This window comes from Tachyglossus aculeatus, chromosome 5, assembly GCF_015852505.1.
Source record: "Tachyglossus aculeatus isolate mTacAcu1 chromosome 5, mTacAcu1.pri, whole genome shotgun sequence".
NCBI classification, from domain to species: Eukaryota; Metazoa; Chordata; class Mammalia; order Monotremata; family Tachyglossidae; genus Tachyglossus; species Tachyglossus aculeatus.
This window is the reverse complement of record NC_052070.1, coordinates 53899308-53912829: the sequence shown is the minus strand read 5'-3', so window position 1 is coordinate 53912829 and position 13522 is coordinate 53899308. Positions and strand designations below refer to the sequence as shown.

The 13522-nt window shown below is 42.7% G+C and overlaps 1 protein-coding gene and 1 non-coding gene across 3 annotated transcripts in view; one reads left to right on the top strand and one right to left on the bottom strand.

Annotated features, from left to right (window-relative positions):
* The window catches only part of LOC119928242 (protein DDI1 homolog 2), a 43251-nt gene extending 38090 nt beyond the window's left edge, over positions 1-5161 (bottom strand). For both annotated transcript variants that reach the window (XM_038746334.1, XM_038746333.1), the window contains exon 1: positions 4984-5161. In XM_038746334.1, coding sequence (XP_038602262.1) covers positions 4984-5121 — 138 coding nt within the window. In that variant the 5' untranslated portion in view covers positions 5122-5161. The remainder of the gene's footprint in view (positions 1-4983) is intronic.
* A 7938-nt stretch (positions 5162-13099) lies between these two features.
* On the top strand, positions 13100-13237 carry LOC119929073. Its single transcript, XR_005451216.1, has one exon. It is a non-coding gene; the product is annotated as a small nucleolar RNA SNORA7 (small nucleolar RNA).
* The last annotated feature ends 285 nt before the right edge of the window (positions 13238-13522 follow it).

Below are 13522 nucleotides of genomic sequence, written 5' to 3'. Positions count from 1 at the left end.
CTGTGAACCCCACGCGGGGAGACCTGATCACTTTGTACCCTCCCCAACGCTTAAGACAGTGCTTTGCACATAGTAAGCGCTTAATAAACGCCATTATTATTATTGTTATTAAAATGGGGATGAAGGCTGTGAGCCCCACGTGGGCCCACCTGATCACCTTGTGCCCTCCCCAACGCTTAAGACAGTGCTGGGCGCATAGTAAGCGCTTAATAAATGCCATCATCATCGTTATTATTAAAATGGGGATGAAGACTGTGAGCCCCACGTGGGACCACTGATCACCTTGGGCCCTCCCCAACGCTTAAGACAGTGCTGTGCGCATAGTAAGCATTTAATAAATGTCATCATCATCATTATTATTAATATTAAAATGGGGATGAAGACTGTGAGCCCCACGTGGGCCAACCTGATCACCTTGGGCCCTCCCCAACGCTTAAGACAGTGCTTTGCACATAGTAAGCACTTAATAAACGCCATCATCATCATCATCATTATTATTATTATTATTATTAAAATGGGGATGAAGACTGTGAGCCCCACGTGGGACCACCTGATCACCCTGGGCCCTCCCCAACGTTTAAGACAGTGCTGGGCGCATAGTAAGCGCTTAATAAATGCCATCATCATCATCATCATTAGTATTAAAATGGGGATGAAGACTGTGAGCCCCACGTGGGCCCACCTGATCACCCTGTGCCCTCCCCAGCGCTTAAGACAGTGCTGTGCACGTAGTAAGCGCTTAATAAATGCCATTATTATTAGTATCTGTGTTGTCCATCCCCATTTTCCAGATGGGCACTTGGCTCAGGAGGGCTTTGAAGGGAGGGAGAGAGGCGGGCGAGGGCCGTGGCGCTTAATAAATGCCATTATTATTAGCATTTGTGTTGTCCATCCCCATTTTCCAGATCATCATCATCAATCGTATTGATTGAGCGCTCACTATGTGCAGAGCACCGTACTAAGCGCTTGGGAAGTACAAATTGGCAACATACAGAGACAGTCCCTACCCACCAGTGGGCTCACAGTCTAGAAGGGGGAGACAGAGAACAAAACCAAACATACTAACAAAATAAAATCAATAGAATAGAGAGGTACAAGTAAAATAAATGAATAAATGCCAGATGGGCATTTGGCTCAGGAGGGCAGTCCCTACCCAGCAGTGGGCTCACAGTCTAGAAGGGGGAGACAGAGAACAAAACCAAACATACTAACAAAATAAAATCAATAGAATAGATAGGTACAAGTAAAATAAAAACAAATAAATGCCAGATGGGCATTTGGCTCAGGAGGGCAGTCCCTACCCACCAGTGGGCTCACAGTCTAGAAGGGGGAGACAGAGAACAAAACCAAACATACTAACAAAATAAAATCAATAGAATAGATAGGTACAAGTAAAATAAAAATAAATAAATGCCAGATGGGCATTTGGCTCAGGAGGGCAATCCCTACCCACCAGTGGGCTCACAGTCTAGAAGGGGGAGACAGAGAACAAAACCAAACATACTAACAAAATAAAATCAATAGAATAGATAGGTACAAGTAAAATAAACAAATAAATGCCAGATGGGCATTTGGCTCAGGAGGGCTTTGCAGGGAGGGAGGGAGGCGGGCGAGGGCCATGGCGCTTAATAAATGCCATTATTATTAGCATTTGTATTGTCCATCCCCATTTTCCAGATCATCATCATCAATCGTATTTACTGAGCGCTTCCTATCTGCAGAGCACTGTAATAAGCGCTTGGGAAGTCCAAGTTGGCAACATATAGAGACGGTCCCTACCCAGCAGTGGGCTCACAGTCTAGAAGGGGGAGGCAGAGAACAAAACCAAACATACTAACAAAATAAAATCAATAGAATAGATAAGTACAAGTAAAATAAACAAATAAATGCCAGATGGGCATTTGGCTCAGGAGGGCTTTGCAGGGAGGGAGGGAGGCGGGCGAGGGCCGTGGCGCTTAATAAATGCCATTATTATTAGCATTTGTATTGTCCATCCCCATTTTCCAGATCATCATCACCAATCGTATTTAATGAGCGCTTACTGTGTGCAGAGCACTGTACTAAGCGCTTGGGAAGTCCAAGCTGGCAACATAGAGAGACAGTCCCTACCTAGCAGTGGGCTCACAGTCTAAAAGGGGGAGACAGAGAACAAAACAAACATAGTAACAAAATAAAATCAATAGAATAGATAGGTACAAGTAAAATAAATAAATAAATGCCAGATGGGCATTTGGCTCAGGAGGGCTTTGAAGGGGGGGAGAGAGGCGGGCGAGGGCCGTGGCGCTTAATAAATGCCATGATTATTAGCATTTGTATCGTCCATCCCCATTTTCCAGATCATCATCAATCGTATTGATTGAGCACTCACTATGTGCAGAGCACTATACTAAGCGCTTGGGAAGTACAAATTGGCAACATACAGAGACAGTCATCATCATCGTCATCAATCGTATTTACTGAGCGCTTACTATGTGCAGAGCACTATACTAAGCGCTTGGGAAGTACAAATTGGCAACATACAGAGACAGTCATCATCATCATCATCAATCGCATTTATTGAGCGCTTACTATGTGCAAAGCACTGTACTAAGCGCTTGGGAAGTACAAATTGGCAACATACAGAGACAGTCCCTACCCAGCAGTGGGCTCACAGTCTAGAAGGGGGAGACAGAGAACAAAACCAAACACACTAACAAAATAAAATCAATAGAATAGACAGGTACAAGTAAAATAAATAAATAAATGCCAGATGGGCATTTGGCTCAGGAGGGCTTTGCAGGGAGGGAGAAAGGCGGGCGAGGGCCGTGGCGCTTAATAAATGCCATTATTATTAGCATTTGTATTGTCCATCCCCATTTTCCAGATCATCATCATCAATCGTATTTACTGAGCGCTTCCTATCTGCAGAGCACTGGACTAAGCGCTTGGGAAGTCCAAGTTGGCAACATAGAGAGACAGTCCCTACCCAGCAGTGGGCTCACAGTCTAGAAGGGGGAGACAGAGAACAAAACCAAACATACTAACAAAATAAAATCAATAGAATAGATAGGTACAAGTAAAATAAAAATAAATAAATGCCAGATGGGCATTTGGCTCAGGAGGGCAGTCCCTACCCACCAGTGGGCTCAGAGTCTAGAAGGGGGAGGCAGAGAACAAAACCAAACATACTAACAAAATAAAATCAATAGAATAGATAGGTACAAGTAAAATAAACAAATAAATGCCAGATGGGCATTTGGCTCAGGAGGACAGTCCCTACCCAGCAGTGGGCTAACAGTCTAGAAGGGGGAGACAGAGAACAAAACCAAACATCCTAACAAAATAAGATAGGTACAAGTAAAATAAACGAATAAATGCCAGATGGGCATTTGGCTCAGGAGGGCAGTCCCTACCCACCAGTGGGCTCACAGTCTAGAAGGGGGAGACAGAGAACAAAACCAAACATCCTAACAAAATAAAATCAATAGAATAGATAGGTACAAGTAAAATAAAAATAAATAAATGCCAGATGGGCATTTGGCTCAGGAGGGCTTTGAAGGGAGGGAGAGAGGCGGGCGAGGGCCGTGGCGCTTAATAAATGCCATTATTATTAGCATTTGTATCGTCCATCCCCATTTTCCAGATCATCATCATCAATCGTATTTACTGAGCTCTTCCTATCTGCAGAGCACTGGACTAAGCGCTTGGGAAGTCCAAGTTGGCAACATAGAGAGACAGTCCCTACCCAGCAGTGGGCTAACAGTCTAGAAGGGGGAGACAGAGAACAAAACCAAACATCCTAACAAAATAAGATAGGTACAAGTAAAATAAACGAATAAATGCCAGATGGGCATTTGGCTCAGGAGGGCAGTCCCTACCCAGCAGTGGGCTCAGAGTCTAGAAGGGGGAGACAGAGAACAAAACCAAACATACTAACAAAATAAAATCAATAGAATAGATAGGTACAAGTAAAATAAAAATAAATAAATGCCAGATGGGCATTTGGCTCAGGAGGGCTTTGAAGGGAGGGAGAGAGGTGGGCGAGGGCCGTGGCGCTTAATAAATGCCATTATTATTAGCATTTGTATTGTCCATCCCCATTTTCCAGATCATCATCATCAATCGTATTTACTGAGCGCTTCCTATCTGCAGAGCACTGTACTAAGCGCTTGGGAAGTCCAAGCTGGCAACATAGAGAGACAGTCGCTACCCACCAGTGGGCTCACAGTCTAGAAGGGGGAGACAGAGAACAAAACAAAACATAGTAGCAAAATAAAATCAACAGAATAGATAGGTACAAGTAAAATAAACAAATAAATGCCAGATGGGCATTTGGCTCAGGAGGACAGTCCCTACCCAGCAGTGGGCTAACAGTCTAGAAGGGGGAGACAGAGAACAAAACCAAACATCCTAACAAAATAAGATAGGTACAAGTAAAATAAATGAATAAATGCCAGATGGGCATTTGGCTCAGGAGGGCAGTCCCTACCCACCAGTGGGCTCACAGTCTAGAAGGGGGAGACAGAGAACAAAACCAAACATCCTAACAAAATAAAATCAATAGAATAGATAGGTACAAGTAAAATAAAAATAAATAAATGCCAGATGGGCATTTGGCTCAGGAGGGCTTTGAAGGGAGGGAGAGAGGTGGGCGAGGGCCGTGGCGGTTAATAAATGCCATTATTACTAGCATTTGTATCGTCCATCCCCATTTTCCAGATCATCATCATCAACCATACACTGGACTAAGCGCTTGGGAAGTCCAAGTTGGCAACATACAGAGACAGTCCCTACCCACCAGTGGGCTCACAGTCTAGAAGGGGGAGACAGAGAACAAAACCAAACATCCTAACAAAATAAAATCAATAGATAGGGACAAGTAAAATAAAAATAAATAAGTGCCAGATGGGCATTTGGCTCAGGAGGGAGAGAGGCGGGCGAGGGCCGTGGGGAAGGGGCAGGGTGGGCAGGGTGGGCAAGGTGGGCAGGCCCGCCCGGGCTGACCTGGGTCTCGGCGGCGGGGATGCCCGACTCCAGCTCGCAAAGCGCGCGGAAGTTGCGCAGCTCGAAGTCGGCATCGACCTGGAGGGAGAAGGTGAGCTCGGACAGGTCCCTCCGCACGCAGTACACGGTCAGCAGCATGGCACCGCCCCACCCTGGCACACACACACTGCCCACCAATGCCGCCACCACCACCACCTCCTCCTCCTCCCTCTCCGTGTCCAACGCCCGCCGCCAAGCGCGCCCGCCGCCCGCCCAGCCCCGCCCCGGCCGCCGCGCGACACCGTCGTAAAGCCCGCCCGCCCTTCACGGCTCCCCGTAGTGACCGGCCTCCCGGCGCCTCCCGAGCCTGCGCCTTGGAGGCCCGACTGGACCGATCGTTCATTCATTCGTCCAGCCATCTATTATTATTATTATTATTATTATCGTTATTGTTATTATTGTTTATTGTTGCTGTTATTATTATTATCATTATTAGTATTATTATTATTTATTGCTATTATTATCATTATTATTTATTGTTGCTGTTATTATTATTATTATTATTATTTACTGTTGTTATTGTTGTTGTTGTTATTATTGTTATTATTATTATTATTACGTATTCATTCGTCCAGCCATCCATTATTATTATTATTATTATTGCTATTATTATTATTGTTATTATTGTTATTGCTATTATTATTTATTGTTGCTGTTATTATTATTATTATTATTATTTATTGTTCTGATTATCATTATTATTTATTGTTGCTGTTATTATTATTATTATTATTATTTATTGTTATGATTATCATTATTATTTATTGTTGCTGTTATTATTATTATTATTATTTATTGTTATGATTATCATTATTATTTATTGTTGCTGTTATTATTATTATTATTATTATTATTTATTGTTGTTATTATTATTATTATTATTATTTATTTATTCATTCATCCAGCCTTCCATTATTATTATTATTATTATTATTATTATTATTTATTTATTCATTCATCCAGCCTTCCATTATTATTATTATTATTATTATTATTATTATTATTATTTATTGTTGCTGTTGTTATTGTTATTATTGCTATTATTATTATTTATTGTTATTATTATCATTATTATTTATTGTTGCTGTTATTATTATTATCATTATTTATTGTTGTTAGTGTTGTTGTTATTATTATTATTATTATTATTTATTTATTCGTCCAGCCATCCATTCTTATTATCATTATTGTTATTATTATTATTATTGTCATTATTATCATTATTTATTGTTGATGTTGTTATTGTTATTATTATTATTTATTGTTATTATCATTATTATTTATTGTTGCTGTTATTATTATTATTATTTATTGTTATTGTTGTTGTTGTTATTGTTATTATTATTATTATTATTTATTCATTCATCCAGCCATCCATTATTATTATCATTATTATTATTATTATTATTGTCATTATTATTATTATTTGTTGTTGCTGTTGTTATTGTTGTTATTGTTATTATTATTATTTATTGTTATTATTATCATTATTATTTATTGTTGCTGTTATTATTATTATTAATTGTTGTTGTTGTTGTTATTGTTATTATTATTATTATTAGAGAATAATTATTAGAGAAACAGCGTGGCTCAGTGGAAAGAGCACGGGCTTTGGAGTCAGGGGTCAGGGGTTCAAATCCCGACTCCACCACCAGGCTGCTGTGTGACCTTGGGCGAGTCACTTCACTTCTCTGAGCCTCAGTTCCCTCATCTGTAAACATGGGGATTAAGACTGGGAGCCCCACGTGGGACAACTTGATCACATTGTATCCCCCACCCAGCACTTAGAACAGGGCTTTGCACATAGTAAGCGCTTAACAAATGCCATTATTATTATTATTATTATTGTGTATTCTCTATATGTTGCAAGCTTGTACTTCCCAAGCCTCAGTACAGGCGCCTTGGAGGCCCAACCGAACCGTTCATTCATTTATTCGCCCATCCGTCCATCCATCCATTATTATTATTATATTCATCCATCCATTATTATTATAATATGTGTGTGTTCTCTATATGTTGCAAACTTGTACTTCCCAGGCCTTAGTACAGGCGCCTTGGAGGCCCAACCGAACCGTTCGTTCATTCATTCGTCCGTCCATTCGTTCATCCATCCATTATTATTATTATATTCATCCATCCATTATTATTATAATATGTGTGTGTTCTCTATATGTTGCAAACTTGTACTTCCCAGGCCTTAGTACAGGCGCCTTGGAGGCCCAACCAAACCGTTCCTTCGTTCATTCTTCCATCCACTATTATTATGATAATATATGTGTATTCTTTATATGTTGCAAACTTGTACTTCCCAGGCCTTAGTACAGGCGCCTTGGAGGCCCAACCGAACCGTTCCTTCGTTCATTCATCCATCCACTATTATTATGATAATATATGTGTATTCTCTATATGTTGCAAACTTGTACTTCCCAAGCCTTAGTACAGGCGCCTTGGAGGCCCAACCGAACTGTTCCTTCGTCCATTCGTACATCCACTATTATTATGATAATATATGTGTATTCTCTATATGTTGCGAACTTGTACTTCCCAAGCCTTAGTACAGGCGCCTTGGAGGCCCAACCAAACCGTTTCTTTGTTCATTCATCCATCCACTATTATTATGATAATATATGTGTATTCTCTATATGTTGCAAACTTGTACTTCCCAAGCCTTAGTACAGGTGCCTTGGAGGCCCAACCGGACCGTTCGTTCATTCATTCGTCCATCCATCCGTTCGTTCATCCATCCATCCATTATTATTATTATAATATATGTGTATTCTCTATATGTTGCAAACTTGTACTTCCCAAGTGCTTAGTACAGGCGCCTTGGAGGCCCAACCGAACCGTTCGTTCATTCATTCGTCCATCCATTCATTCGTTCATTCATCCATCCACCCATTCATTATTATTATGATAATATATGCGTATTCTCTATATGTTGCAAACTTGTACTTCCCAAGCCTTAGTGCAGGCGCCTTGGAGGCCCAACCGAACCGTTCGTTCATTCATTCGTCCATCCATCCATCCATTCGTTCGTTCATTCATCCATCCACCCATCCATTATTATTATGATAACATATGTGTATTCTCTGTATGTTGCAGACTTGTACTTCCCAAGCACTTAGTACAGGCGCCTTGAAGGCCCAACCGATTCGTTCATCCATCCATTATTATTATGATAGCATATGTGTATTCTCTATATGTTGCAAACTTGTACTTCCCAAGCACTTAGTACAGGTGCCTTGCAGGCCCAACTGAACCATTCGTTCATTCATTCGTCCATCCATTATCATTATGATAATATATGTGTAATCTCTATATGTTGCAAACTTGTACTTCCCAAGCGCTTAGTACAGGCACCTTGGAGGCCCAACTGAGCCGTTCGTTCATTCATCCATCCATCCATCCATCCATCCATCCGTCCGTTCTTCCTCGTTCATTCATTCATTCATTCATTCGTCCGTCCGTCCGTCCGTCCATTCGTTCGTTCATTCATCCATCCATCCGTCCGTTCGTTCTTCCTCGTTCATTCATTCATTCATTCATCCATCCGTCCGTTCATCCATCCATCCATAATAATAATAATAATGATAATGATGGTATTTATTAAGCGCTTACTATGTGCAAAGCACTGTACCAAGCACTGGGGAGGATACAAGGTGATCAGGTTGTCCCACGGGGGGCTCACAGTCTTCATACCCATTTTACAGATGAGGGAACTAGTCGGCAACATTCAATCATTCATTCAATCGTATTGATTGAGCGCTTACTGTGTGCAGAGCACTGGACTAAGCGTTTGGGAAGTACAAGTCGTCAACATTCATTCATTCATTCAGTCGTATTGATTGAGCGCTTACTGTGTGCGGAGCACTGGACTAAGCGCTTGGGAAGGACAAGTCGGCAACATTCATTCATTCAATCGTATTGATTGAGCGCTTACTGTGTGCAGAGCGCTGGACTAAGCGCTCGGGAAGTACAAGTTGGCAGCATCTAGAGACGGTCCCTATCCAACAACGGGCTCACCGTCTAGAATAATAATGATCACATTTATTAAGCGCTTACTATGTGCAAAGCACTGTTCTAAGCACTGGAGAGGTTACAAGGTAATAATAATAATTACCTAAGTAGTTATTAATTATCAATTAATTATTAATTAATTACTGTTAATTACTAATTAATTATAAATAGTGGTGGCATTTGTTAAGCGCTTACTATGTGCAAAACACTGTTCTAAGCACTCGAGGGGGATACAAGGTGATCAGGTTGTCCCACGGGGGGCTCACAGTCTTCATCCCCATTTTCCAGATGAGGGAACTGAGGCGCAGAGAAGTTAAGTGACTTGTCCAAAGTCACACAGCTGACAATTGGTGGAGCCGGGATTTGAACCCACGACTTCTGACTCCAAAGCCCGGGCTCTTTCCACTGAGCCACGCTGCCTCTCTGGAAGGGGGAGACAGACAACATCTGGAAAATGGGGGTGAAGACTGTGAGCCCCATGTGGGACAACCTGATTACCTTGTATTCCCCCCCAGCTCTTAGAACAGTGCTCGACACATAGTAAGTGCTTAACAAATGCTATTATTATTATTATCCATCCATCCATCCATTCATTCATTCGTATTTATTGAGTGCTTACTGCGTGCGGAGCACCGTACTAAGCGATTGGCAGCGTGGCTCAGTGGAAAGAGTACAGGCATGAGAGTCAGTGGTCATGGGTTCTAATCCCAACCCCACCACTTGTCTGCTATGTGACTTTGGGCAAGTCACTTCACTTCTCCGTGCCTCAGTTACCTCATCTGGAAAATGGGGATTAAGACTGTGAGCCCCACGCGGGACGACCTGATCACCTTGTATCCCCCCCCAGCGCTTAGAACAGTGCTTGGCACATAGTAAGCGCTTAACAAATGCCATAATTATTATTATTATTACAATTTGGCAACAGAGACATTCATTCATTCATTCAATCATATTTATTGAGCGCTTACTGTGTGCAGAACACTGTACTAAGCGCGCGCTTGGAAAGTACAATTAGGCAAGGTTAGAGACAATCCCTACCTAACCACCGTCTCACAGTCTAGAAGGGGGAAGACAGACAACAAAACAAGTAGACAGGCGTCGATAGCATCAAAATAGATAAATAGAATTATAGATATATGCACATCATTAATAAAATAAATAGAGTAATAAATATGTACAAATATACACACGTGCTGTGGGGAGGGGAAGGGGGAAGGGCAGAGGGAGGGAGTGGGGGCGGTGGGGAGGGGAGGAGGAGCAGAGGAAAAAGGGAGCGCTTATTGTGTGCAGAGCACTGTACTAAGCGCTTGGAAGGTATAATTCGGCAAGATAGAGACAGTCCCTACCCAACAAGGGACACATAGTTTAGAAGGGGCAGACAGACAACAAAACAAGTAGACAGGCGTCAGTCCCATCAAAATAGATAAATAGAATTATAGCTATATACACCTCATTAATAAAATAGAGTAATAAATATGTACAAATATACATAGGTGTTCGAGTCCCCCCGCGGGGTTGGCCGGGCCTTTTGGCGTTTGACAAACTTTCCCCGCAGCCCCGAGCTCTCTGAGGCAGATAATGAGCTTGCCCCTCCCCGTTTCACAAATAATAATGATGATGGTATTTGTTAAGCGCTTACTATGTGCCAAGCACTGTTCTAAACACTGGGGTAATAATAATAATAATAATAATGATGGCATTTATTAAGTGCTTACTATGTGCAAAGCACTGTTCTAAGCACTGATACAAGGTGATCAGAGTGTCCCATGTAGGGCTCAGAGGCTTCAGAGGCTAGCTCTCTTCCTCCCTTCAAGGCCCTACTGAGAGCTCATCTCCTCCAGGAAGCCTTCCCAGACTGAGCCCCTTCCTTCCTCTCCCCCCTGTCCCCCTCTCCATCCCCCACATCTTACCTCGTTCCCTTCCCCACATCATCTGTATATATGTATATATGTTTGTACATATTTATTACTCTATTTATTTATTTATTTTACTTGTACCTATCTATTCTATTTATTTTATTTTGTTAGTATGTTTGGTTTTGTTCTCTGTCTCCCCCTTCTAGACTGTGAGCCCACTGTTGGGTACGGACTGTCTCTCTATGTTGCCAGCTTGTACTTCCCAAGCGCTCAGTACAGTGCTCTGCACACAGTAAGCGCTCAATAAATACAATTGATTGATTGATTGATTCACCCCCATTTTACAGACGAGGGAACTGAGGCCCAGAGAGGGTGACTTGCTCAAAGTCATGCAGCTGACACTTCTGGCAGAAGCAGAATTAGAACCCACAACCAAATCCACCAAGCCACAGCTCTTCTCGTCTTCAATGCCTTTCATACATTTGTGTATTCACAACCATCTGTAGCACTTCTGCACGTATCGGTTTATGTAAGCTATTGAAATACTGACTCATACGCATAGTCATTTCTCCTTCCTCCTATCTAAATCATTTCAGGGTAGGGACCGTCTCTATATGCTGCCAACTTGTACTTCCCAAGCGCTTAGTACTGTGCTCTGCACACAGTAAGCGCTCAATAAATACGATTGAATGAATTTCAGTGTCTGTCTCCCTCTTTGAAGTGTACACTCTTTGAGGGCAGGAGTTTTGTCCACTTACTCTATTTTATTCTCTCTTATTTTTAATGGTATTTGTTAAGTGCTTACTATGTGCCGGGCACTGGACTAAGCGCTGAGGTAGATACAAGATAATCAGGTGGGACACAGTCCCAGATGGGGATCACAGTCTTAATCCCCATTTTACAGATGAGGTACCAGGCAACAGAGAAGTGACGTGACTTGCCCAAACTCAAACAGCAGACAAATGTCAGGGCTGTGATTAGAACCTGGTTCTTCCGAGTGCCAGGCCCATCCTCGATCCTCTAGGCCATGTTCATTCATTCATTCATCCATTCAGTTGTATTTATTGAGCGCTTACTGTGTGCAGAGCACTGTGCTAAGCGCTTGGGAAGTACAAGTCGGTAACATACAGAGATGGTCCCTACCCAACAACAGGCTCACAGTCTACTCCCCAAAGTTTAGGACTTTAGTACTTGCTCTGCAAGTAATAAGAATTCAATAAATATCATTGATTGATTGTTCTATCTTCTTACACACATTGTTTGTACGTAATTTCTGCCTGCCTTCCAGATAGGCGGTGAGCTCTCTGAGACAAGAGCACTGCTCCGGGAAAGAAGAGACCTGAGTTCTAGTCTCAGGTCTGCCTTCCAGGGTTAAATGTCAGTAGTGAAGGTTTCTGAACAAAGAATCCACCGGGCCGTTCGCCAAGGCGGCAAGCCCAGCAGGAATCCTGAAAAATAGCCTGCCATCTGGGGCAACAGAGACTGGCAGCAGTTACCAAGACAACGGCCTGTTGGGTCATCATCAATCGTATTTATTGAGCGCTTACTGTGTGCAGAGCACTGTACTAAGCGCTTGGGAAGTACAAGTTGGCAACATATAGAGACAGTCCCTACCCAATTGTGGGCTCACAGTCTAAAAGAGTGGGCTCGCAGTCTGAAAGAGTGGGCTCACAGTCTAAAAGACTGACATGGCACTGCAGCAGAGCATGGACACCATGCTGCCATCACTTCGTCTGCAAATTGGTCCTATGAGTGGAAAAGAAAAAAAAATTCTCTGCTTACATTTTGCAATGTACTATACCCCGTCTGTCTGCCTGTCTGGAGAAACAGTGTGGCCTAGTGGAAAGAGCACTGGCCTGGGAATGAGAGGACCTGGGTTCGAATCCCGGTTCTGTCACCCACTTGCTCTGTGACCATTGGCAAGTCACTTCACTCCTCTGGGCCTCAGTTTCTTCATCTACGATACCTCATCTGTAAAATGGAGCTAAAGGACTGTGAGCCAAATGTAAGATAGGGACAGTGTCCAACCCCCCGTCTAGACTGTGAGCCCACTGTTGGGTAGGGACCGTCTTTATATGTTGCCAACTTGTACTTCCCAAGTGCTTAGTACAGTGCTGTGCACATAGTGAGCGCTCAATAAATATGATTGATTGAATGAATGAATGAATAATAATCATAATAACAGTAATGGTACTTGTTAAGCCCTCCTCTAAGGGTTGCATCTGGAGAGTTTCCGGTCCTCTACCAGTCTCAGCTACGGGAGGGAGAGACAAGCAGAGGCCTACCCATTCCATTCCTAGCTTGGGCAGTGGCTAGCGAGTGGGAGGCAATCTACTACAAGTGAAAACTCACCTGTGCTGGGCAGCAGCAGCATGGGAGACTCAAGTTTACTGCGCGGAAGAAGGCAATGGTAAACCACTTCCACATTTTTACCAAGAAAACTACCAGAACGATGTTCTAAATGCTGGGGTAGATACAAGTTAATCAGGTTGGACACAGTGCCTGTCCCACAAGGGGCTCACACTCTTATTTCCTAGTTTACAGATGGGGTAACTGCGGGTCCAGAGAAGTTAAGTGACTTGTCCAAGGTCACACAGTAGACATGTGGTGGAGCCGGGCTTAGAACC